Source organism: Erinaceus europaeus, chromosome 4, assembly GCF_950295315.1.
Source record: "Erinaceus europaeus chromosome 4, mEriEur2.1, whole genome shotgun sequence".
Lineage (NCBI taxonomy): Eukaryota > Metazoa > Chordata > Mammalia > Eulipotyphla > Erinaceidae > Erinaceus > Erinaceus europaeus.
The window spans coordinates 134,777,401-134,804,456 of NC_080165.1; the positions used below are offsets into that span (position 1 = coordinate 134,777,401).

The 27,056-nt window shown below is 38.9% G+C and overlaps 1 protein-coding gene across 1 annotated transcript in view; it reads right to left on the reverse strand.

The window, feature by feature from the left end:
• Window positions 1-4,047: 4,047 nt before the first annotated feature.
• The window catches only part of RFX6 (regulatory factor X6), an 87,406-nt gene continuing 64,397 nt past the window's right edge, over window positions 4,048-27,056 (reverse strand). Inside the window, exons 11-19 of the mRNA XM_060190565.1 lie at window positions 22,912-23,071; window positions 21,958-22,102; window positions 19,864-19,973; window positions 18,781-18,898; window positions 17,227-17,349; window positions 16,090-16,296; window positions 13,224-13,736; window positions 11,453-11,665; window positions 4,048-5,446 (exon numbers count right to left, since the gene is read on the reverse strand). Of these exons, the coding sequence (XP_060046548.1) occupies window positions 5,271-5,446; window positions 11,453-11,665; window positions 13,224-13,736; window positions 16,090-16,296; window positions 17,227-17,349; window positions 18,781-18,898; window positions 19,864-19,973; window positions 21,958-22,102; window positions 22,912-23,071 (1,765 nt within the window). The 3' untranslated portion in view covers window positions 4,048-5,270. The remainder of the gene's footprint in view (window positions 5,447-11,452; window positions 11,666-13,223; window positions 13,737-16,089; window positions 16,297-17,226; window positions 17,350-18,780; window positions 18,899-19,863; window positions 19,974-21,957; window positions 22,103-22,911; window positions 23,072-27,056) is intronic.

A 27,056-nucleotide genomic window follows, 5' to 3' on the forward strand; every position in this document is an offset into this window, starting at 1 on the left:
CCAATACAACCTTAAACTAGAGTTGAGCAGTGCTCTGGTTAAAAGACAAGAAAATTAATTTTCCCCCTCTCGTATTAATTAACTAGTGATTTATATGACTACATTTTGCTACGAGTGTACATAAACACCATTCCCACCACCAAAAGACTGTGACCCATCCCTCCCACCCACTCCCACCCCCCACTGGCCCAGGAAGCTGCATGTCTACCCCTCACCACAGGGCTTTTACTTTGGTACCCTACTTACAATTTGGTCAGGTCCTGCTTTTAGTTTCCCTTTCAGATCTTCTTAGTCAACTTCTGTTGATGAGTGGGATCATTCCATACTCATCTTTATCTTTCTGATTTAGCTCACTTAACATAATTCCTTCTAGCTCTTTCCAAGATGGGTCAGAGAAGGTGGGTTCATTGTTCTTGATAGCTGCATAGTATTCCATTGTGTATATATACCACAGCTTTCTCAGTCACTCATCTGGTATTGGGCACCTGGGTTGCTTCCAGGTTTTAGCTATTATGAATTGTGCTGCTATGAACATAGGAGTACACACCTCTTTTTGGTTGGGTGTTATGGAGTCCTTGGGGTATAACCCCAGGAGAGGAATTATTGGGTCATATGGAAGGTCCATGTCTAGCCTTCTGAGAGTTTTCCAGACTGCTCTCCACAGAGGCTGTACCAATTTACATTCCCACCAGCAATGTAAAAGGGTTCCTCTGTCCCCACAACCTCTCCAGCATTTGTTGCTGCTGTCCTTTTTGATGTATGCCATCCTTACAGGAGTGAGGTGGTATCTTAGTGTTGTCTTAATTTGCATTTCTCTGACAATCAGTGACCTAGAGCAGTTTTTCATATGTTTGTTAGCCTTTTGGATCTCCTCTGTAGTGAATGTTTTGTTCATATCCTCTGCCCATTTTTGGATGGGGTCATTTGCTTTTTTGGTGCTCCGCTTCACCAGAGACCCACCCTACTAGGGAAAGAGAGGCAGACTGGGAGTATGGACCGACCCACAATGACCCTGGGTCCATGCTCCCAGAGGGATAGAGAATGGGAAAGCTATCAGGGGAGGGGGTGGGATATGGAGATTGGGTGGTGGGAATTGTGTGGGATTGTACCCCTCCTACCCTATGGTTTTGTTAATTAATCCTTTCTTAAAGAAAAAAGAAAAAAAAAGACAAGAAAAATAGGGAGTCAGGGCCATAGTGCAGTGGGTTAAGCACACATGGCTTGAAGCTAAGGAGTGGAGTAAGGATCCCAGTTTGAACCCACCTGTAGGGTGGTCACTTCACAAGCAGTGAAGCAGGTCTGCAGGTGTCTGTCTTTCTCTCCCCTCTCCATTTCTCTCTGTCCTATCTAACAATGATAACAATAATAACTAAAGCAACAAGGGCAACAAAAGGGAACATAAATAAATAAATATAAAAAATTTAAAAATACAGGAGTTGGAGTTATAAATATTTTAAAATAAAATAACAGAATTGAAAAAATAATACTTTCTATCATGGGGTAGAGAGATATTAAGAAACACTTGAGAACATAACTGATAAGATCTGGTTTGTTTTGTTTTTTTTTGTTTGTTTTTCACAAAAGTATATGGAGAGAAAATAAACCAAATTATTTTTGACCTGTAATCCTGTGTTCATGATGTAGTTGAGTTCCATTTTACTCTTCCAGTCTTTACAAAGTAGGGCCTTGGTCTCTGAATTGTATTCAGAATTCACTGTATACACTGAAACATTTTCATTATTGTATTTGTAGTAGCCACCATAAATCAAATCTGAAGACGGTATCCTAAAACTTGAGTTATAAAACTACCTTTCAAAAAGTTTACCCTTGGTTTTTTTTCATTTCACATAAGCTTTAGCTTGAACAAGCCACTTCTTTATTATTAATACTCTTCAACTTCTAAAAGCTACTGAGGGAATTTAGTTTACTTTTAAAATCAGAAACACTAAAAAACTAGAAAAACATTTTACATTAAAATTGACCTAAAAATAGCAAAAACTGTCTTGAGCATACAAGTTTTAGATTCATAAAGGAAACCATTCTGAAATAAGTGTATCTGAGTGGCTGAGAGAAATGAAATGTTCCATGCTCCTTCTGGATGAAATGTAGTTCAAGGAAGGGTGACATTTCTTTTACAGAGACATTTGGAAAGATGGGACATACTTTTAATTTCACATGATTCATATATGGAGGACAGGGAGAAATAATTTGGAGGGCCAAGCATACTAAATCTCATACAATAAGTAGAAAAATACCACAAACAAAAATTTGTTCTTCCTGAAAGCTAACACTGAAGAAATTACATACACTTTTTTTCTTAATTTTTATTTATAAAATGGAAATATTGACAAGATTATAGGATAAGAGGGGTACATTTCCACACAATGCCCACCCCCAGTGCTCCATATCCAATCCTCTCCCTTAATAGCTTCCCTATGAGAGACACAGAGAGAAAGACCAGAGCACTAGTCAGCTCTGATTTATGGTAGTGCTAGGGATTGAACCTGGGGCCTAAGGAGCCTCAGGCATAAAAGTCTTTTGCATAAACACTAACTGCTATATATTTAACAGAGACAAACTAGTTCTATTTCTGGGAGGTGAGGCAATGAGAAAGGAGAAGAAGAGTACAAGTTACTTTTAAAAATTAGTACATCGTTGTGGGCGGTGCAGCGGGTTAAGCGCATGTGGCACAAAGAGCAAGGACCGCCCTAAGGATCCCAGTTCAAGCCTCCGGCTCCCCACCCGTAGGGGAGTAGCTTCACAAGCCGTGAAGCAGGTCTGCCGGTGTCTGTCTATCTTTCTTTCCCCCCGCTCTGTCTTCCCCTCTTCTCTCCATTACTCTCTGTCCTATCGAACAACGACAGCAATAAGAATAACTACAACTATAAAACAAGGGCAACAAAAGGGAATAAATATAATATTTTTTTTTAAATTAGTACATTGTTCTGAAGCAGATGTACAAGAAACCCAGGGATAACTGCCCACATGTCTTCTGAGCTTCTCTCTGCTTCAGATTACTCCTCTCTTCTGCAAAGGAAGGATCAATATAGGGTCAACTATTAACCATGAAATGCTTTGCAAACAAGGTTTAAGGAAAACCTTAGAGCAATTATTGACATACTTCTTTACTTTTCATATCTAGTTGTCACTAATCCTTCAATGTATATTCTTAAATTCTGCCCCTTCTCATTCCCTCTTTCACATAGTCTCTCTGCTAATCTGCTAGATGTCTTGATGAAACAATCTCCCAAATAGCTTTTCTCAGTCTAATTTTATTTTTATCCGATTCATTTCTTGCTTGGGACTGCTGCTAATGATTCCTAAACACTTTCCTCAGATTATTTTGTACTTAATCTTTAATGTGTTTCTCCTATCACACCACCCCTTCATTACTGCAGTAAAACTTTTAATATTAAATATATAGGCAATGACTCCTTTTTTGTATTTCCCAATGTGTCTGACACATAATAACTCTCCATATATATAATAAATACATAATTATATATCTATATTACATAGTAAGTATATATTTATATATATAATTTTTATTCATTGGATAAAGACAGCCAGAAGCCATGAGGAGTAAGGAGACAGAGAGGGAGAGAGACAGAGAGACATCTGCATCCCTGCTTCACCACTCTCATGCTTTCCCCCTACAGGTAGGGACCAGGGGATTGAACTCAGATCCTTGCGCACTGTAACATGTGCTCAACCAGGTGCACCACCACCCGGCCCTGCTAAATATATATTTAACTTCTATGCAGTGTAAATTTGGTTCTTTCAAGACTTAGGTCCATACACTTTTGATTACCTTTTTGTTTATTACTACTTAACTCTGACATCTTATTCATTTCACTCTCCTTGGTCTTTTTATAATATTATTATAGCAAATAACAAATAATTTATTTTGTTACTTCTTGTGATCTGTTCCAGATCAAATTTTTCTGCTCAATTAATTAATTCATAGGCTACATTGTATTGAACACATTGTTGAGAAAATGGTAGCAACACACCAATAAGTCCACAAATAATTGTTTATTGCTTGCTGAAAACAATTTGACATTTTGTCATTACCAAATTATATCATGATGCATAATGAGTATTTAGGGCTTACAAATGTTATAACATAACCAAGGCTTATATGTAACTTAATCATTAATACAAATAATATGAGGCACTTGTAAGACTATAGGAAAAACCTATACTGTTAACAGAAGTTTCCCATTATAAAGCGAGTGAGTCTTACAACCAACACTTCAGCTAAGATAACTGAAAAGGAAAACAATACAGAATTGCATTAATTTATACGTAGCCAATCTTTCATTTCTGAATTAGTCTTTACATTCACATGATCCCTGAATAAACATTTACTAGCAATTTATAAACAAAGTCCTTGAGTGAAGAATACTTCCAAATCTGTAAAACTTCAGACCATCTGCAAGATACAATTTCTTTATATTTATCTTCATGGAACTGATATGAGAATGTTCTCTGACCAACCAATTTTAATCTCTAACTCAATATCCGGAGTAGTTATTGTCTGACAATTCCTACCATTTTTCAGAAATCGGACCAACATCGAAAACAACCAAGTCTTTTAAAATTTTTTTCATACATTTTCTTTTTTTTTTTTTTACTTCTTATCTTCATTAAATAAATGGGGGAATATCTATAGTCTTCAGTTAGTTACACAGAATTAGAATACTGCTATGTGACAAAAATGATCACACTAATTAATGCACAGGCACTGAAAGTCAAGCAACTTTGGTCTAGGCTGAATTGACTTGTTTTAACTTTGTAAACATTTCCATAGGAGGTAGAGCATACACATTTGACATTTTGTCAAATAAGAGATAGTAAACAATGATTCTGAGATCCTAATAAATTAAAGGTATTTTAAAGGCATAAAATAAACTTTTTTTCCCCTTTTTCAGCAACCAAAATTGAGACAGCACACATACTTAATAAATTAAGGCATGAAATATTAAATCTTTATGTTGAAGTGTCTGCATCTTCAGAGTGCTACTGATTCACTTTCTTAATGTTTGAAACTATGATTAACTATGATCATATTTTTAACAACTTGTGTGCAGGATAAATTGACAATACCTCCATTCACTATGGCGTTGCCCACAATTTTAAATCAGTGAAGAGAAAAACAGTGTTATGTCACTGCTATCTATTCTTTTACTCAGATGGCAGTCTGAATAAGTAATGTTTGAGTAGGAGAGATTTTTGAATTGTCACCCCCCCCCACACACATTGCTCGTTTAAGTCCCTCCAGCTGCTGTCCCCATGAACACGGTGTTGATGGGCGGTAAGGAAGATCCCATTTCTCTACCATTTGCTCCATGGGGGTCCAGACTTTCTTGAGCCGGATACTGACTGGAGGTTCCATACATGCACTGAGATGAGGAAGAAGGAATCGGGGTTTGCAAACTGGATGCTATCAAGGAGAAGAAAAACATTAAAATTTTAAAATTAAAATTTTCTTTTTTCTGGAAATTCCACTCACTGTTATTATGCAAATGAAAAATAACATACATATCTGGACTGACTTTGAGTGTGTGTGTGTTGTCTCAGAGCAATCTTTATCTTCTCTTTCCTTGCTAGTCCCCAGAAATTGTTGTTTCTTCTACATATTTTGTTGAGATATAAAATTGAGGATTGAAATGCTCACTGAAATTAAGAATACTCAATTTCAGATTTAAATTTGGACAACACCAAACTGATTATGCCTCCATATATATATGGAGGCATATATATATATAAGGGCAAATATATATATATATATATATATATATTCCCTTTTGTTGCCCTTTTTGCTTTACTGTTGTAGTTATTGTTGTTGTTAGTGATATCGTTGTTGTTGGATAGGACAGAAAGAAATGGAGAGATGAGGGAAAGACAGAGAGGGGGAGAGAAAGACACCTGCAGACCTGCTTCACTGCTTGTGATGTGACTCCCCTGCAGGTGGGGAGCCGGGGGCTCAAACCGGGATCCTGGTACGGGTTGTTGCGAGCTTTGCGCCACCTGTGCTTAACCTGCTGTGCTGCCGCTTGACTTCCCCATATATATATCTGCATCTCCACAACTGTAATCTCTGTCACCATCTGAGTAACCATCTTCTCATTTCTCGGTTAACACAGCTATCTCTCCTCCTAACTACTTGAAGGACCCTCATTTTTCCCCAACCTCTCATGCTATAGAGATCAGACAGAATAATCTTGTTGTACTGTAAACTTGTCAGATGCTACAATGATTTCTCATTACTTTGAGAACAAAATCCAGACATCTTGCCTTGGTTTGAAGAGGGTTAAACCGGGAACGGCTGCTGGCTATGATAACATCACCCCAGAACTCATTCTTAACTTGGGCCCCGCGGCAAAGAAGTGGTTCACTACATTCCTGTCCCACATCTTGGAATCCAAATCTATGCCCAAAATTTGGCGTCATGCGAAGATAATAGCAGTTTTGAAACCAAAGAAAGACCCAACACTGGCCGCCAGCTATAGACCAATTTCTCTCCTCTCCGTGTGTTACAAACTCCTTGAGAGGCTGCTTCTGTCACGTATTTCTCCTCTTACAGAGAAATTCCTATCACCCGCCCAAGCTGGTTTCTGTCCAGGAAGATCTACCTGCGAACAAGTCCTGGCCCTCTCAACTTACATTGAAAATGGATCCCAGAAGAATTTAAAGACGGGTGCTGTCTTTGTTGATCTCACAGCAGCCTATGACACGGTCTGGCACCGTGGTCTCCTAGTCAAGATGTCAAGATGCCTGCTTCCATGGGTGGCCAACACTATATCGTTTCTTCTCCAAAACAGAAGATTCCGGGTGCATCTGGGTGACAAGTCTAGCAGATGGAGACTTGTCTCAAGTGGCCTCCCCCAGGGCTCTGTTCTGGCTCCTACGCTATTTAATATTTACATCAATGACCTTCCAGAAACCTCTTGAAGGAAGTTCATCTACGCCGATGACATCTGCTGTGCAACTCAGGCATCCAAGTTCGACATCATCGAGGAAACACTCACGAAAGACATGTCTCTGATATCTGATTACTGTAAAAAATGGCGACTAATCCCTAGCACTGCAAAAACAGTATCATCTGTTTTCCACCTACACCATGCCTCGGCCTCGCATGAGCTTAATGTGAGGCTTGGTGATACGAGAATCCAGCATGAAGCCCAGCCAGTCTATCTTGGCGTTACTCTCGATCGCACTCTGTCATTTCATGAACATCTCATAAAAACTGCAGCAAAGGTGGGCGCGAGGAATAACATCATTGCAAGACTGGCCAGCTCCTCATGGGGCGCAAGTGCTTCCACACTACGATCATCATCTCTGGCATTATGCTATTCCACTGCAGAATACTGTGCCCCAGGATGGTTCCGTAGCCCCCATGTCCACTTGGTCGATTCCAAATTATATTCCTCCACGAGGATCATTTCTGGAACCATCCGTTCCACCCCGGTTCCATGGCTGCCAGTTCTTAGCAACATCGCCCCGCCAGATATTCGTCGGGATGCGGCATCATCTAAGTTCATTTCCCACGTCTACGCTCGACCAGACCTGCCAATATACGCAGATATCTTCGCCCACCCTGTCCAACACTTGACGTCTCGTCACCCAATCTGGTCCCCTACGCCTACACTGAACTTCTCTGTTCCAGACTCTTGGAAACAGAGTTGGCAGTCAGCTGAGGTCAAGAACAAACACCTCATCACAGACCCCTGCAAGCGTCAACCCGGCTTGACCTAGCACATTATGATTGGGCCATCCTCAATCGCTATCAAACAGGCCATGGCCGGTGCATCGCTATGTTCCATCGCTGGGGAGCCAGAGATGACCCGAACTGCCCCTTCAGCTACAGACAGACTATGACCCACATAGTCAACAACTGCCACCTCTCCAGATTCAAAGGAGGTCTCAAAACTTTACATCAGGCTCAACCTGACGCTGTTGACTGGCTACGGAAGAAGGGCAAACGCTAGAAGATCCATGTTCATTGATCTGTGTCTTCTAGTTTATTTCCCTTCCTCTCTTTCTCCTTAACTATACTCAAAACATATTACACTTCTTCCTGTGCACTGAGCCACCCAAATGAGTCCCTTTTATTGCTGGGTCCCAGCGGCCATTTATTTATTTATTTATTTGAGAGCAGAAGGAGAGATAGAGAAGGAGAGAGACGTGAAAACACTTGCAGTACTTGCTTCACTGGTCATGAAGCTCCCCCCCACCCCACCTGCAGGTGGGGAGCTGGCTGCAACCCGGGTCCTTGTACACAGTAGTATGTATACTTAATCAGATATGCCACAGGCTAACACCCTACATTTTCTTATTTCAGAGACAATACACTTGTTTCTTCTGCCATCAGGTGCTCATGCCATTGTCCCCTTATTCTTACTCATTCAGTTTTCAAGTCAAATGTTTCTGCCTCAGGATTCTTTTCTCAAATACCTTACTAAACGCAGTTCCTCCATTACTATCATTTTACCCAAGTCAGTTGACCTTCAAGTAGCTTAAATTACCTTTCTAATATAGCTGCTTGAGTATTCATCCCCTTTTGCCCCTTCTAGAATGTAAACTTCCCTACAGTGGGAACGCCGTCCTAATTCTCACCATATCTTGATGCTTAAAGTAAAGGGGGGCTGGGTGGTAGCACAGCGGGTTAAGCACACACGTGGTGCAAAGTGCATCAACCAGCATAAGGATCCTGGTTCGAGCCCCCGGCTCCCCACCTGCAGGGGTGGGGGTCACTTCACAGGCGGTGAAGCAGATCTGCAGGTGTCTATCTTTCTCTCATATGTTAACTCTCTTTTCAGCCACCAAGTTCCAGATGCTAACATGATGCCAAACAGACTTCCCTGGATAGACAACCCCACCAATGTGCCCCAGAGCCCGATTCCCCAGAGCCCCATCCCACCAGGGAAAGAGAGAGACAGGCTGGGAGTATGGATCAACCTGTCAACACCCATGTTCAGCGGGGAAGCAATTAAAGAAGCCAGACCTTCCACCTTCTGCACCCCATAATGACCTTGGGTCCATACTCCCAAAGGGATAAAGAACAGGGAAACTATCAGGGGAAGGGATGGGATACAGAGTTCTGGTGGTGGGAATTGTGTGGAGTTGTACCCCTCTTATCCTATGGTTTTTTTCAGTGTTTCCTTTTTATAAATAAAAAAAGAAAGAAAGAAAGAAAGAAAGAAAGAAAGAAAGAAAGAAAGAAAGAAAGGAAGGAAAGGAAAGACACAGGGTGAATCTTGGACTAGTCATGGTCTGCTGTAGCAAAGATTTGGGATAAGGACAAGGTGAGAGATTTTTCTCATTTCTTTTTTTTTAACTATCACCTTCTCTGCTAAAACATATAGACTCCTAACTCAGGATACTAAAGATGCTAACGCCCCTTGTAAATTTACTTTATCCCCTGCTGCTTTCACCCTGAAGCCCTCTTCGCAATTGACTTACAAGCCTGGTCTGACAATAAAGCCAAGAATCTACCCTTCACCCAAGCTATGTTCCATCAAATCCTCCACTATCTCCACAAGTAAACAGAACTAATAGTGCCACTAACAACATCATACATTTTCGTCTCGTGGAGAGGAAACATCCTGAAGTGGAATTTTCTGCTTCATTAGAGTAACCTAGAAGCAATGACCATCTGCAGATAGCAGGAGATGAGCTGCTAGACTCTGTTCAGGGAGCATCTGTGATGGGCACAGGAAGGAAGAAGTGCTTCCTACTGAATTATTGGGAAAGCAGCACGCTGAGTGAGGAGAGATGGAATTGATCTCATTTTGCATTATGCCTTGGTTGAGTGTCAGTACCCTTTGTGTATGCTACTCTGAAATCCCTTTCAGTGGAGGAATTCGTCCATCTCATGTAAATATGGAGACTGGAAAGCACAAAGCAAAACTTGGACTGCATTTGGTGTGTTGCAGCTAAGTAAGGGACTCTGGGGTGGAGGGGGGAAGTGTTCAGTTCCTGGAACATGATGGCGGGGCAGGACCTAGGTTGGTGGGTTAGTTACTCGGAAAACTGAGAAGTGTTACATGTGTACCATGGATTCTAAGCCTTGATCTTTAAATGAGTATATATGTATCCTGTGATAGCTTATTAGTAATCTTACAAACTAAATTTATATCTACGTTTTTGTACCCTTTTCAACTCACTGATTTACTGAGTCTCTACTCCCGGTTTCACTTTGTTGGGTGCCAGTGAACCAGTGAAAGATATAGCATAAATTATAGAATTTTCTTATGGAGAGCAAACTGGTTAAAAGATGATGCTGAGGGCTTCATGGAAAGCATGCTGTTTTATTCATTTTCACTTAAATTTCTTTTTTTTACCAGCGTATTGCTTAGCTCTGGCTAATAGTGGTGACGGAGATTGAACCTGGGACTTTGGAGCCTCAGGCATGAGAGTCTTTTTGCATAATCATTATGCTATCTACACACACACACCCCATTTTCTGAAGATATATATATACAGCTATACTTTACTCGAAACTGAGAAGATGCTCATTTCCTTTCTAGATTATCATTATCTAGCTGTTTAGGGCACAGTCCCACACAATCTCTTTAAAGTATTGATGGAGATTATTAGGTCCAAACACAACCCTGGACACTAACTATCTCTGGGTCCCACAAAGGCATTAGGTGATAAAAAGAAAGTTAGAAAATATTGTTACTACCCTCAAAACTCTCATAGTCTTCTAGACTATATTTGACAGTTATATTAAATTTTCCACACATAATAGGTGCCAGCTATTAGTTTTAGAATCAATAACAATTCTTTTTTTATTTTATTTTATTTATTTATTCCCTTTTGTTGCCCTTGTTGTTTTATTGTTGTAGTTATTATTGTTGTTGTCATTGTTGGATAGGACAGAGAGAAATGGAGAGAGGAGGGGAAGACAGAGAGGAGGAGAGAAAGATAGACACCTGCAGACCTGCTTCACCGCCTGTGAAGCGACTCCCCTGCAGGTGGGGAGCCGGGGTTCGAACCGGGATCCTTATGCCGGTCCTTGTGCTTTGCGCCACCTGCGCTTAACCCGCTGCGCTACAGCCCGACTCCCTATCAATAACAATTCTAACAGTAGATTGTACAATGTGATAGTGTAATGGTTATGCAAAGAAACTCTCATGTCTGAGCCTCTAAAGTCCCAGGTTCAATTCCCTACGCAACCATAAGACAGAACTGGGAATGCTCTGGAGAAAGAAAAAAAAATTCCAACAATATGTGCACATACAGATCAATGGTAAGGCTATTGCTAATAATAATAGCAATAATAAAAAGACTATAATTTCAGATTTAAAGTGGTAAGGCAATAGTGAGAACATGAGAACCTAGCTCATCCAAAGCAAAGCTGCAGATTTTAAATATAGGAAGCTTCAATTTCCTGAGGTTGAGAAATATTTTGAGTATTTTCAAGAACACTAAAATAATTTACCTAGTACTGGAGTTCGGCATGCAACAGAAGGCGATGAGTCTGCATAAAACGAACCAGTCTGTTTCCTATTACTGTCATCTAAAATATTAAGAGGATCATGGATGTCGTTGTAGGGAGGTAAGGATCGGACACTACTAATGACGGAAACATGTTGATTCACCATGGCTCCAAGTCTATGAGACTCTGGGTAGTTTACACTGTTTCCATAATACCCTATAAAAGAAAACACCAAGAATTTACTATTAATTTATTGTGAAGACTATTCTAGGATGGGAAAAAAGAGACAAGGTAATAGGGAAGAACCTTAAGCATATCGTACTTCAAATATTACATTCAAATCTACAACTACAGAACTTAGGTTCATGTTTATAGGTGAATATGGTGGTACACTAAGCTCTTTTTTGTTTTGTTTTGTTTTAAAACATAGCGGTTATCATACTATTAAGTTGAGATACATATGTTACCTTTACCTACAATAAGATCAATCTATGAAGTGAAAATAGTAACCTAGCCATTCCCTCTGATTATATTACTTGTAAAGTAATATTTAGAGATTCATGTTTCTGGGAGAAGGACTAGCATATGCTTAAAAAAGAGGCATAAGTGCTGCATAGGTAAAGGGCTGGTTTTGGTAAGTGAAAAAGTTCCAATATCTTTCAAACTCCCATAATTTCAAGTGTCCTCTCAGCCTAACACTGAGCATAGTTTGGATCTTAACCCTTAAAAATCTACCTCTATCTTTCTAGGGGAAAAAAAAACAGTATTTACTAAAAAAAAATGTTTTCAAAGAAAGGATAGAATGTTCTTCTTTGGGGCTGTTCAGATTGTCTGAAAACATGATTTTACATATTATTTTTCATCACATGTAGCATTTTGAAGGGCAGATTTAACATAAGTATATAAATTGAAGACGTGTTTTTATGTGACAGAAAGTAACTCCAAATGTCTAAAATTTCATGATCTCTAGAAACTTTACGAGATGATGTGCTACTCAGCAAAGCCAAAGCTCAGTGTCTAATTTTGTCTTATTGACACCTTAAAAGCTAAGAGGTCACTACAGGCTATTGTGCCACTGTAAATACATATGGGCCCTAGCTCAGATCAAAGGGGTAAACACTTTCCTAGTGTTTAGGAGCTATTCTCTACCCTAATCCAGATTTCTAGCCTTATTCTCAACTCTGACCCCGTCTTCCTAGACAGTATTTTTAGTCCACCTACATGTTAACTATCAGGGTCAGGCAAAAATTGCTGAAGTCATGTGCCCCTGGGAACATACTTGAAATAAACTACCTAGCTTCTTCCCACTAAAAGACCCATAATTTCCTCTGTCTTTTGGATTCCTGTTTATGAAACAATTTTTCCTGTTTTATATCTTACCACCTTCCAGCCTTCAAGTGGCAGACACTACTATGATGCCATCCTGAATTCCCTGGGCAGACGACCTCACCAATATGTCCTCGAACCTCACCTTCCCAGAGCCCTGCCCTACTAGGGAAAGACAGAAATAGACTGGGGGCATAATCTACCTGCCAATGCCCATGTCCAGTGGAGAAGCAAGTACAGAAGCCAGACCTTCCACCTTCTACACCCCATAAAGAATTTTAGTCCATACTCCTTGAAGGATAAAGAATAGGGAAGTTTCCAGTGAAGGGGATGGGACACAGAACTCTGTTGTGTGAACTGTAAGGAATTGTACCCCTATTATCTTACAATTTTGTTAATCACTACTGATCACTAATAAAAAAAGAAAAGAAAAGAAAAATATCACTACCGTTAGGTGAATCAGGAGGCAGTATTGCTCCTTGGCAGTTGGCAGCCCCTGTGTTGCTCAGGAAATTGAAGCTTCCTGTATTGAAAAACTGCACAGTGTGTGAATCTTGGCCATGTGGGGATGGTCCATAGTTGGAAGGTGGCCGAGAATTGTATGTAGACCCAGCACAGTTGCCACTGAAGAAGTCTCTAGAAAGTTGATGTTCACTCCAGGTCATGTATCGTCCATAGTCTGAACGATGAGGATAGAGTCCTGATGGAGGGTGGGACTGGGCCTTAAACACAGTTTGATAATTAGAGTTGGTCCCAAAAAAGTCATGGTTGGTTTGAGGAAGAGTAGGATAAATGGGTTCTGAGTATGTTGAGCAGTGTGTTGGAGCAGACATTACTGAGCCCACACTTGGGGGTCTCCCTGCCATTGGTCCCTGGTTAATGACGCTTCCTCGGCTGGCCATGGCTGGAGAAATAGGTGGTGTCATCAGAGGACCTGTGCTCTGGGAAAGCTCCATTTGACCTGGGTTTGGGGGGGATCACCGGTGTATTTATTAGTGGCAAGTTAAGTTATGGGCTTACATCTTTAAAAGTTATTTAAAACATTTATTAATACCTTTTCAACTCACTCTTGTGGGTATGACTTAGAGAAGGCAGGACCACAGAAAAAATGGGCAAACTACGCCCTGAGAACAGTTTGATGCATACTCCCAGTGATAGGAGGAAGAGGATAAGAAAGCTTGGAGAGAGAGGAGGGAAAACGGAAGGACATTTGGATGTAGTAAAAGAGTTATATCTGGCTTGGAGAGAAAGAGAGACTGGGACCTGGAAGAAAAAGTAGGCAGTTCTGTATAAATGTAGACAGATAGTTGCAGAGATAATAGTTAACTCATGTCTGCAACCTTAGAACTGCTGTGGCTTACAATGGACGGATTGGGGATTCAGAACTCTGGAGGTGGGAACAGTATGGAACTCCTATTGTCATGTAATTTTGTAAATCAATATTAAATCACTAATAAAATTTTAAAAAGAAAAAATGGGAAAGTATATATAAATACAGATATATAGTTATAAACAGTCAACCCCTATCTGTGATCCTGGGAGAACGAATGAAGTTTCCAATGGAGGGAATGACACAGGACTCTGGTGGTGGGAAAGGTGTAGAATTATACCTTGTTATCTTATAATTTTGTAAATAAATATAAAATAAGTAATAAAAAATTAAAATAAACAATGATGAAATTAAAGAATTAAATTATTTTTTAAATAAAGTATTATGCAGTAGTTAAAGCTTCTGAAACATCAAGTTTGATACAAAAAGCCTCCAAATCAAAGAAAAAAAATCACTGTTGTGATTATTTTAAAATAACATAATTCATTCTTGTTCTTTAAAGTAGCATTTTAGTATAACTTTTAGATGTATTTCATTAAAATTCAATGTTTTTATATATTATATTAAGACCACAACTAAAGCAGAGAGATAACAATGTGAGTGTATAAAGACTTGAATTTGAAAGGTCCCTTGTTTAATCATCACACTACCAGTGAGAAGTGCTCTGGCCAAAGGACAAGCAAACAAACAAAAAATCACAACTAAAATTTCAATTAATGTAAAAGAAAGTCTTCTTTTTTAAAATATTTTATTTTATTTATTTATTCCCTTTTGTTGCCCTTGTTGTTTTATTGTTGTAGTTATTATTGTTGTTGTCGTCGTTGGATAGGACAGAGAGAAATGGAGAGAGGAGGGGAAGACAGAGAGGAGGAGAGAAAGATAGACACCTGCAGACCTGCTTCACCGCCTGTGAAGTAACTCCCCTGCAGGTGGGGAGCCGGGGTTCGAACCGGGATCCTTATGCCGGTCCTTGTGCTTTGCGCCACCTGCACTTAACCCGCTGCGCTACAGCCCGACTCCCAAAAGTCTTCTTAAGAAATGAGAGCCATCGAGATCTCTTAAAAGCCAAAGCTAAATAAATCATACAGATCATTCATTATCTTCAAGGAATCCTAAAGACTGTATTGTGTTGTTGTGTTGTGTTGTCTTTAGCAGTGCCAAGAAAGGAACTCAGGGTCTTACACATGCAAGGTATTTTTTTTTTTTTGCCTCCAGGGTTATCGCTGGGGCTCAGTGCCTGCACTACAAACCCACTGCTCCTGGTGACCATCTTCTTTCCATTGTTGTTATTGTTATTGTTGTTGCTACTGTTGTTGTTGGATAGGACAGACAGAAATTGAGATAGCAGAGGAAGACGACGAGGAGGAAAGAAAGACAGACACCTGCAGACCTGCTTCACTGCTTGTGAAGCGACCTCCCTGTAGGTGGGGAGCTGGGGGCTCAAATCGAGATAACAAGATTCTGGCACTTGTCCTTGTGCTTAGAAAGATGTGCACATAGCCCAGTGTGCTACCACCTGGCCCTGCAAGGTATTCCTGAGTCACTACTGATTGCAATTTTTATACTTCTTCTTTTTTTTTTAAGGGAAGGAAAGACAATAAAACTTAGCTCTACGAGCCTTGAAGTTCCACTAGTGTTACCCTTGGTGTTGTCTATGGTTTTTTCAAGCAGTGAGCATCAAACCCAGGACCTCATGCATGGAAACTGTATGCTTTACTGCTGAGTCACTTTCCAGAGCCCAAGAACTTTCTGGACACCTATGTCAATATGATATTTGTAAATATGGAAATGACAATTGCTGAAGATCATGAAAATACTATAAAGTTGTGTTATAAGTCAGTCTAGTAATATCCTTTTTTTTTTTTTTGGTCTTTTGTTTTACTTTTATGATACCTTCAAGTTACCAGACTTAAGAAAACCCAGGGCAACAGGCTTCTGAGAGAGACATATGAAGCCCACGTGGTTTCTGTGGTTTACAGAGTACCTGGAAGAGGCATTCGGTCTGTACTCCCTGCAGGGAAAGAGTGCAGAGCAGAGGTCAAGTCTCCAGGTTGGCTGGATGGCAAAGGAAGATAGGCTGCTTCCACATGGCTTTCATTCTTCACAGTGTCACCGGAAGCAGTGCTCCCTTTATTACGGTTGGCCAGAAAGCATGAACTTGGAGAAGCTGTGAAGGCAGCTTTACTTGCATCTAGAAAGATGATTTTTTTTTAAATTGTAAAACATAAAATTATCTCCAAATTCCTAATAGATAAGCTCAAGCACAAGAAACTGACAATTTTTTTATTATTATTTTAAAAAGGAGACATTAACAAAACCATAGGTTAGGAGGGGTACAACTCCACACAGTTCCCACCACCAGATCTCTGTATCCCATCCCCTCCCCTGATAGCTTTCCTATTCTCTATCCCTCTGGGAGTATGGACCCAGGGTCATTGTGGGATGCAGAAGGTGGAAGGTCTGGCTTCTGTAATTGCTTCCCCACTGAACATGGGCGTTGACTGGTCGATCCATACTCCCAGCCTGCCTCTCTCTTTCCCTAGTAGGGTGGGTCTCTGGGGGAAACGGAGCTCCAGGACAATGTTTTTAAGTGGTGTCATAAACCTGGAAAGTCCTGAGAAGTGTTTTTTCATGGGAAAGTTATGCAGGCAAATTTTTGGTCTTGGCAAAAGTGCCGAGTTTGTTTATTTCTTTATGGCTGTAAGTATGCTCTGAAAGGCACTGCATAGTCCTCTTTTAAGTGAATAGTCTTTAAAATGCAAGTTATCATACCCCAAATTGACGTTTTGTCCTTTCTTCTTTAATTTCCTGTAGAACTTAATTCTGTATTTCTTCTACAACACTTACAGTTATTTCTTTTAATCACGCTCACTTCTCTAGCACTAGCTAAATTCTCATAAGAACAGTGATTTTGCATCCTCAGAGTTAATAAAAAAAAAGTACTTTGACTACAAATAAAGGGGGCGAAGGGAATTGTACTTTTGTACTGTTGGTATATTAATAGTAGTGGAATGTTTGGGAGAGAATTCTGGGACTACCAGAAACCTATTTCACATGTGCTTACAAATTCTTGAAGTTAGTGTTAAAGAAATATGCAAGACAAGAGACATCTTTTAATTACCTGAATTCTTCATATATTTGTCCAATAAATTTTGTAACTCCTGCTCTTTGTCATTATTAAACTGGGTCTCCATGGCTAAGAGAATGTATTCATCAAGAAGCATTCGGATCAAATGGAAAGAACCTTGTTCATGAATGGGGAATGGGAAGAAACCATTTTAGGGTGGAGTAAGAGAATGAGAAGGAGAGAGAGAAAGAGAGAGAGAAGTCAGGTTATCTTTGTGACCATCTCACAACACTCTACAAGGAGCAACTGAAATTAACAAATACTTGTTGGACTTTAAGTGACCTGCTAAGACCAACACGCTTAACTTGAGTCTCTAATCTTTCTGTGTACCTCCTACCCAGCTCACTGTGTGTACTGTCCTGCCAGCTCTTTAGCCTCTAATTACATCAAAGGAAAATACGGATGAAAGTGAGACATGCTTTATGTCTTAAGAGGGCACACACAGGAGTGTGATAAGCTTTAACCTGGAGAGAATGAGCTATACTTTGCTCTATTTCTGTTTACTTTGTACTAAATAACTAGACTATGACCATTATTGTCTGAAAAAAAAAAAGGATTAAGTAGACTGTCCTTCTAGCCTGACACAAAATACTGTTTCACTTGAAAAACCACGTGTCTCGTGTGAACGATGTTCTGGGAAAAACTTAAGCTTCTTTTATCTACTGTTAACAAGCCTTTTTTTTTTTTTGTAAGAAAGTTAGTTTCGTGAAATGAACTTAAGAAACCTTGAATATTAGCAAGATATCTAAAAAACAACTCTACATTTTGTTCATTCTTTAATATAAGCTTAGTGCCTTTGTCAATGGCCTTGAAAAATAAACAACAATGTGGTCTAGTTAATTGTGATCTATTTCACATGTGGATGTTTTCCAAAATGCAACTACAAAAATCAGGGCTATTACCCAAAGGTTTACCATGACTACATAGTAAGAGCCTTGAGAGTAAAGAAAAATAAAGTGTTAAATTTTGGGGAAAAAAAAAAAACCCTCAAATCAGTCTGCTTTACCTATAGGTCAGGAAACATTATTCAGAAATATATGAGAGTATAACTTCTGAGCTGCTATTTAATTCCTAGAGTGCAATTATGAGGGTTTCCAGGAGAAAAAAAATGTAAAAGATTTCCATACTGCAGTACATACTGCCTTTGGGATATATTTTATTGATTATCAGTTATTTGTTTATTCAGCAAAAAATATATCTAAGCACTGAAGGAATGTATTGCTAATAGCTTCTGTTCATTAAAATTTTTTTTTAGTGCATCCCTACATTAACTCACTAAAGCACTGACATAACCTTAGGAAAATAATTTTATACCTCCTTCTACAAGGAACAGGTAAATTTGATAAAAGTTCTGCAGAGCAAAACAGGGTTATAACTCTGTGATTTTAGTCTCAAACCCAGGATCACAGCTATGCTTTTATACTGACTTGAGATTTAGATATAAGTTGAAAATCTAAAATGGCACATGCTTAAACATGCATGCAAAATAAGACTAGAAAATTAATGTATAATTCTTTTCAGAGACATTTTATAAAGTACATAGGATACCGAAACTCGATGCATTGTTCAAGGTGAGATTATGCATTACTCGAGCACCGAAAAAGCTCCATTTCAGCAGAAAGTCTTGGGCCCTCTTCTTTAATGACCTTCCATTTTGTTTGCTGGTCTAAAAGTAAAATAAAAAAAAACATCAAACTATAAAACTATCATGTCTATATGTCATACATCCTGCCTTAGATCAAGAAATAGATAAACTGACAAATGGACAGATGGCAAATCATGGTATTTATTTTATTTTAAAAAATGATCTGTCATGAGATTTCATCTTTGGTCTATCATTGCTGTCATATTTAAGGTTACTGAATCTTTATTCTATATAATTTGTTACCTAGTACAATTAGACAAGAATGAAATAACGTATAAAATATTTTCACTTTTAATTCTCCTTTGGCAGACTCTAACAGCAACAGACGATGAAGTGTGAAGGAAGGGTTATATATTTCTGGGAATGATTAACTCTGACTTCCCTAGTCCTGGATGATAACCTGTTTTCCTTTGAGAATAAAAAAAAAAAAGTGGGCCTACCCTATAACTAGTTTCTTTGATAGGGGATGGCTAACACCAAGTAGTGATGGATATATTTGCTCTTATTGCTTGTTTCATGATGCATGACTTGAAGGTTCACTGAAAGAGCCAGCCACATGGAAATCAAAAAATACTCCACTTCTGTAATTAACAAGTAACTATTAAAATCACACTTTTGTCAATATGTGAAAACTAGTCTTTTTTTTTTTAGAAAAGGGCAATTTAAAAAATTATTGTCTTTATTTATTTATTGGATAGAGGCAGACAGAAATCAAAAGGGGAGGGGTGAACAGAGAGGAAGAGAGACAAACACGTGAAGCACTGCTTCACCACTCGCAAAGCTTTCGCCTTCAGATAGCGACTGGCAACTCAAACCTGTGCCTTGTAACATGTGCGCTCAACCAGATGCACCACCACCCAGCCCCAAAAAGGACAATTTTGCACACAGCCTACTACCCCTTATCTGTATGTTTAAAAATTACAGGTAGTTTATCATTTCTTCTTCACACACACACAAAAAAATCCGATTCTGGTGTTAACAAGTACCTTAATAACTCTCTGTTCTACCACAGTGTCCAACCACTCAATAAATGCTTCCACAGTGGCATTCTTCTTCAGGAGATCTTTCAGTTCTTGAAATACTGTAATAGAGTCATCTGTCATGAGGGCAGGAGAGGGAGGGGAAAGAAGGACATTACACTTTATTTTGAATTCAAGACAAAGCCTAAAACCAGATAAAAAGAATTACATAGCAAAGAGAGTACATCGAATGAATCAAGGGAATTAATTTCATATCAGGAAAATAATTTTAAATCCTGAAATCTCCAAAAGTTTTCTCATAGGTATATGGAAATGTAGATATAGATATATATGTGAAGGGTAAGTTGCCAATATAGCTGATTGCTCATTTTGAATCTAAGGCTTCCATTAAATGCAACAGATTAATTGAAAGCTATAGAATAAATTAAGCTTTGTTGAGTTCCTGTTTTCTGGATGATAATTTTTCTTTTTTATTAAGACAGAGAGAAATTGAGAGGGGGGATGATAGAGAAGGAGAGAAAAAGAGAGGTGTCTGCAGACCTGCTTCATTGCTCCTGAAGTTTCACTCCTGTAGGTGGGAGGGAATGAAGGCTCAAAACTGGGTCCTTGTGCATGGTAATGTGTGCTCTCAACAAGTGTGCCGCTGTCTGGGCCCCACCGCCATTTGTAAGAAGACGGAGCAGGAGAAGGAGAAGAAAGAAGGAGGAGGAGGAGAAGAAGAAAGAAGGAGGAGGAGGAGAAGGAGAAGTGAAAGAAGAAAAGGCGAGGGGAGGGGAGGGGAGGAGGAAGAGCAGGAGGGGAAGGAGAAGTGAATTGTACACTGCAGAATTTAGCTGCTTACATGCTTTTATCATGTAAAACTTAAAGAGGGAGGCATGTATGTAAGATAACTGTCGCTTGACGCGGCAGCGGGATGCAAAGAAGAGAGAATCCAAACGCAGAGGGAACACAAATCTTGTTGGGTGAGACGGGTGGTTCAGGCCATGTGGAGCCAGCCAAAAATGGCCGGTCCCTGCTACCTCTCCACCTGGCAAGAGAGGGGAGGGGGAGTAGGCGGACTTTTTAGGGCAACACCCTGGAGGGAGGTGTTGGGACAGGATTGGTTAGGGAAAGCCCTTCTTCTTCTAGCGTTTGCCCTTCTTCCGTAGCCAGTCAACAGCGTCAGGTTGAGCCTGATGTAAAGACCTCCTTTAAATCTGGAGAGGTGGCAGTCGTTGACTATGTGGGTCATAGTCTGTCTGGAGCCGCAGGGGAAAGCCCTGAAAGTACCATAATACTCTGTGTAGGGTGGCAGGACCTTGGGGAGACATCTGCACGGCAGATAACATTTTAGTAAAGTGTGTGGTTTACTAAATAATATAATTAAATAATATAATAAAATAAATAATATAACAGCTAATATAATTTTAGTTTAGAGAGCACTGTTGATACTGGTAGACCCCAGAAAGCAATCAATTGTGCTATGGTCTATCCAAGGCTGCACTTCTTTCTCTTGCGAAATGAAGATAGAGAAAATAGTGGATTGTCATCACCTGCAAATTAAGCCTACTAGTCTAGTCACACATGTGAACTCAGTAAACTTTATCAAAGGATCCACATCTGTGCATGGGGTCTCAGCTGTGAAAAACAGTATGCCATATTTTTATAAATTGGATGCTACATGATCACAGGGTGTGAAACATACATACACATGGAATGTGAAACAGAAAAAAAAAATACCTCACAGAATGCAAAACTACTCCAATGTTTCCAAGTTGCTTCTACTTCATTTATTTTTAGGCAATGAGAATATGGATGGCATTTATTTCCTTGATAGTATTTTCTGCATTTATCATATTTCCCACAATCAGTAAGTACAAATACTTTTAACTGGATAACATTTTTTAAAATTATAAGCCACAGTTTTCTTATATATGATTTTGTAGTCCAGGGGAACATTTAAAAATGTCTAAAGACATGAGGGGGTGGGGAGGGTTGGGAAGAGTCAACTACAAGTGCCTAGTGGGTAGAAGCCAGGCAAACCTGCTCAAAGACTGACTTAAATCCAAATGTCAATTTTGCCTAAACTGGGAAGCCCTGCTCCAAATAGAGAGGACTTACTTTCAGTGTAGATATCAGATTCAGTGTCTGTACTGCCCGAAATAGTAAGAAGGGCCTGAGAGCCAATGCTATTCAAGTCAACTTTTTCAATATCAGATACCATTGAATTCACAACATGCTGGTCAAAGAGAGCTGGTCTGGCAATCTGCATCAAGAAAATAAGAAAAAATATACTGAAGTGCATCACTGTTCTGTTATCTAAAGGAAAATGTTGAGTTTCTAGAGAAATGGTTCTTTGAAAGGCAAATAACATCAATAATTATATATATTTTTTAAAAAACCTAAAAGCAATAGCTGAGAATTATTACTTTTTTAGAAAATTATATACTATTTTGGACTTAAATATTACTTCTAAAAATTTCTCATGGTCGGAAACATTTTACAATGTTGCATTTCTTATCTGGAGCTATCTCAAGTGAGCATTTGAAAATTCAGAGAACTAGAAACTTTCAAGGAGCAAGTAATAATTTGAGATAAAGGAAAATACATTTTCACAATTTAAATATGCTTTCCTAATTAAAAAATTAGTTTCTTTCCATACTTAAGGAAGTCAAATTAGCAGGTGTTTTATCATATCAAATAGGACATTGATCCCTTATACATGTGGGAAGTCAGACTTTTTATACTCCATGTTGAATTATTTGCTTTTTGTTTTGAATTAATTTTAACTTCATCAGAGATTTGCAAAGGGAGTAAAGAGTATATCTATCTACACTCTACGCAACTTTTTCTAAAGCTATTATTTTATATAACAAATGTACTACACAATTGGAAAATAAATGATGGTACAATACTATTACATAAACTATACACATAATTAGAAATTCATGGATTTTCTAATAATTTTCTAGATTCTTACAGGTAAAACCTCAGAGACTTTGTGTGACTTGGGACCAGATAACTAGTTCCCTTGGACATAGTCCAAAACCAATGGACCTCAGCTTTCCAACATACCTGAGCAAGATGTAAAAAAGATGTTTGTCTTTTCAGAGAAGACACAAATCTTCGCACAATAGGAATTTTCTTGTCAGTCAAAGCTTCTGGCAAGTTTTCCAGGGATGAAACCACCCACTGTTCCCAATTTTTAGCAAAATTTCTTATGTCTGTTAATAAGCTACAAAAGAAAAAAAAAATCCTATGCGTTAAATTAAGTTGCTCACAATGCATTAAATAAATGCCATTATAGTATTAGTCTGTTAGTCCAAGAACATGATTGTTAAAGTTAAGTAGACTCAGCTTAGATATGCCACTTATTGTCTTTGTTAAAATGTTCCTTCTTCTCAAGCTCCAGTTTCTACATTTGGCAAATGAAGAGTACCTGCATCACTGAATTATTATGAACATTAAGTAGGTTGCATTTTTAATTTAGAAACCAGCCAACAGGGCTAGGGAGATAGTATAGTATAATGGTCATGCAAAAAGATTGTCATGCCCTGAGGCACCAAAGATGCCAGATTCAGTCCTCCCAGTACCACCTTAAGCCAGGACTGAGCAGTGCTCTGAAAAAAGAGCCAGGGGTTAGAGAAATAAATATTTTTGTTTTAAAAAGTAGAAATCAATGAACAATCCGCACGTTCTCTATATAAGTGTATGTAAGGTAGTACATATGTTGATGCGAGTGACACAGTAGAAGAGAAAGAGTTTGAAGTTAATGGGCCTGCCTTAAAATCAAGGCTGCTTTTATGAATCAGATGATGGTAAGCCAAACAAACAAACTTCCTTTGCTCCAAGTTTCTTTACATGTGAATCTGCAATCATAAGAGGTACTTTTATAGTTTTATAAATTGTGTTCGATGATGAGAAACTGGCTTTATAAAGTTTTTTTTTTCAGAAGCTAACAGCTAAGGCTGTAGGTTTATCAGTTGGTGGTGTGTATAGAGTGCAGTCCACATAGTTTGACATCATAGTGAGATAAGAAACTAGATTGTGACAACAACTATCTTATAAATCATTATTTCTCCCCAATAGACTGAATAAAAAAGAGAGAGAGAGAACAATAGCTGTTGAGGATGTAGTGGGAAAGGAACCCCATCACACTACTGGGAGGAATGTAAATTGGTCCAGCCCTTGTGAACAAACTCTTAAGATTGCTCAGAATATGGGGAATAAACCTACCACACAATATAATTCCTCTCCCAGGGCTTAATCCAAATAACATATATACAAAGAGACGTATGCAGACCTAGGTCACTATATGCAATAGCCAAAATGTGAAAACAAATGTCCAAGAACGGATGAGAACTCAATAAACCACATATACAAGAAACCATATACAAGGATCTAGGTTAAACCTCCTGGTCTCCATCTGTTGCGGGGAACCTTCACCAACAGTGAGGCAGTGCTGCAGGTGTCTCTTTCTCTTTCCCTTTGTAACTCTCCCTGAACTCTCAATTCCTGTCTCTATCAAAAAGAAAAAAGGGGGGTAGAAAAATGTGGTCATGGGTGTGGTCAATATGTTGTACAGGCACTGAGTCCAGGTAATAATTCTGTTGGCAATAAAAAGAAAGAGAAAGGGAAGGGGGAGGGAGGGAGGAACGGAAGGAAGGAAGGAAGGAAAGAGAGAGAGAGAGAGAAAGAAAGAAAGAAAAGAGGGAGGGAGGGAGGAGGGAAGGAGGGCGGGAGGAAGAAAAAGAAAGAAAAGAAAGCTTTGATTTAAATTTCAACAGGTTTTAGAGGCAACATGATGGCACACCTAGTTGAGCACATATGTTAAATTTTAATAGGTTTTTATTTTCCTGTTTTAATTATAGATTGTAGTATGTATATATATATCACAAATATAGGTGACAAAAAGAAATATTAGTCTATAGCTGCTGATAAAAGACGGTCACAATATGCTGTCATAGTATATATACTTGAGTTCCATTTGTAGGGGTGCAATTTTTAATTCATTTTACTGGGAGAAATTATGATTTAGTAGACAGCTGTCTCATCTGTACAGTTTCTTATCTCCCCGTGATAGATGTCTGCACACCACACCCACCGCAAACTGACATCTTCCTCAACCATATGTACTAGATCCTCAGTCACTTTCAGTCCCTTTCTGCCTCTGCCAGTTAGATTCCTTCAGTATTCTGGAATGGACTATAACTAGTCTAACTTAGTGGCAGCATTTTGAAAATGAAAAAATTCTGTGACCTTAAAATGTTAAAGATATAGTGAGATTATGAGTGATTTTAAAAAATGCACACATGCATATTTTTTGCAAAAACATGAATTACTTAAGAACAGATAGATATATAAATATTCTTATTCAGGCTTTTTGTAGAAATTAAGTGAAATAATTTATGTAACTTCTCAAAGACTATATTGAGTTTGATAAATATCAGCTACTAATCACTATTAGTAAGCATAGTGGAATATGGAAGTGTTAAAAATAATTAAGAACACAGCCTCTAGTACAAAGAGTAAGCTGATAATTAAAGGAAACTATTGATCAGGTCAATACCCAGTGTTATTGATTAACTGAATAAAATATCTAAAGGAAAAAGTAAAAAGAAGTAAAACGTTTTATCAAACAGTACATATTTATTAAGCACAAACTCTGTGCAGTCCAAAGGGGGTTATGTATAACCCGCTAAACTTTTAAATCATTTCACTTGAACTTGCTTTTAGAAATGAGAATTGTGGGAAATGAGATCCAAAAGGCTAACAAACATATGAAAAACTGCTCTAGGTCACTGATTGTCAGAGAAATGCAAATTAAGACAACACTAAGATACCACCTCACTCCTGTAAGGATGGCATACATCAAAAAGGACAGCAGCAACAAATGCTGGAGAGGTTGTGGGGACAGAGGAACCCTTTTACATTGCTGGTGGGAATGTAAATTGGTACAGCCTCTGTGGAGAGCAGTCTGGAAAACTCTCAGAAGGCTAGACATGGACCTTCCATATGACCCAATAATTCCTCTCCTGGGGTTATACCCCAAGGACTCCATAACACCCAACCAAAAAGAGGTGTGTACTCCTATGTTCATAGCAGCACAATTCATAATAGCTAAAACCTGGAAGCAACCCAGGTGCCCAACAACAGATGAGTGGCTGAGAAAGCTGTGGTATATGTACACAATGGAATACTATGCAGCTATCAAGAACAATGAATTCACCGTCTCTGACCCATCTTGGAAAGAGCTAGAAGGAATTATGTTAAGTGAGCTAAGTCAGAAAGATAAAGATGAGTATGGGATGATCCCACTCATCAACAGAAGTTGACTAAGAAGATCTGAAAGGGAAACTAAAAGCAGGACCTGACCAAATTGTAAGTAGGGCAACAAAGTAAAAACCCTGTGGTGAGGGGTAGACATGCAGCTTCCTGGGCCAGTGGGGGGTGGGAGTGGGTGGGAGGGATGGGTCACAGTCTTTTGGTGGTGGGAATGGTGTTTATGTACACTCCTAGTAAAATGTAGACATATAAATCAGTAGTTAATTAATACGAGAGGAGAAAATTAATTGTATGTCTCGAAGTTTTTCAAAACACAAACTGAATCTTTTCATTATATAGGCTGTGTAATTGATATGCGGACTCTCTCAAAAGCCTAGACCAAGTAGATCAGAAGCAACCAATAGCACAGCTATATACAAGATACTGGGTACTATACAGCAAACCCTAACAAAAGGGCTTTTCAAAGTTAACCCAATTACAAAATAATGTGATGATAACATTAACTATCGATTGTCTTTTTGAACCCTAAGACAGTAGGAACCTCACATCTCCACTACAGAGCCTCTACTTCCCCCAGTCCTGGAACCATTGGATAGGGCCCACTTTCCGTATGCCTCTCCCAATCCATATCAAATAATATTGCATCTGCCGATCACATCCTAAACAACACAATGATTGCCACCTCAACATGCTTCACTTCAGACTGTGTCCAGAGGCTTCACGTGTGGAATGACAACCCTTCAGCTTCATTACTCGGGTGAGACCTTTCCTTTCATAGTATACTCTAATTCCATCTCAGGTGGTTCACTTTCTAACAAAGTCCCAAAACCTAGATATGCACCAGTTTCTGTGAGAAAGAGCATATGTTCACACGTATCCGTAAACTACTGCAAAATATATACCTGAAAGCAGAAGTACACTAGAGTTTGCAGTGA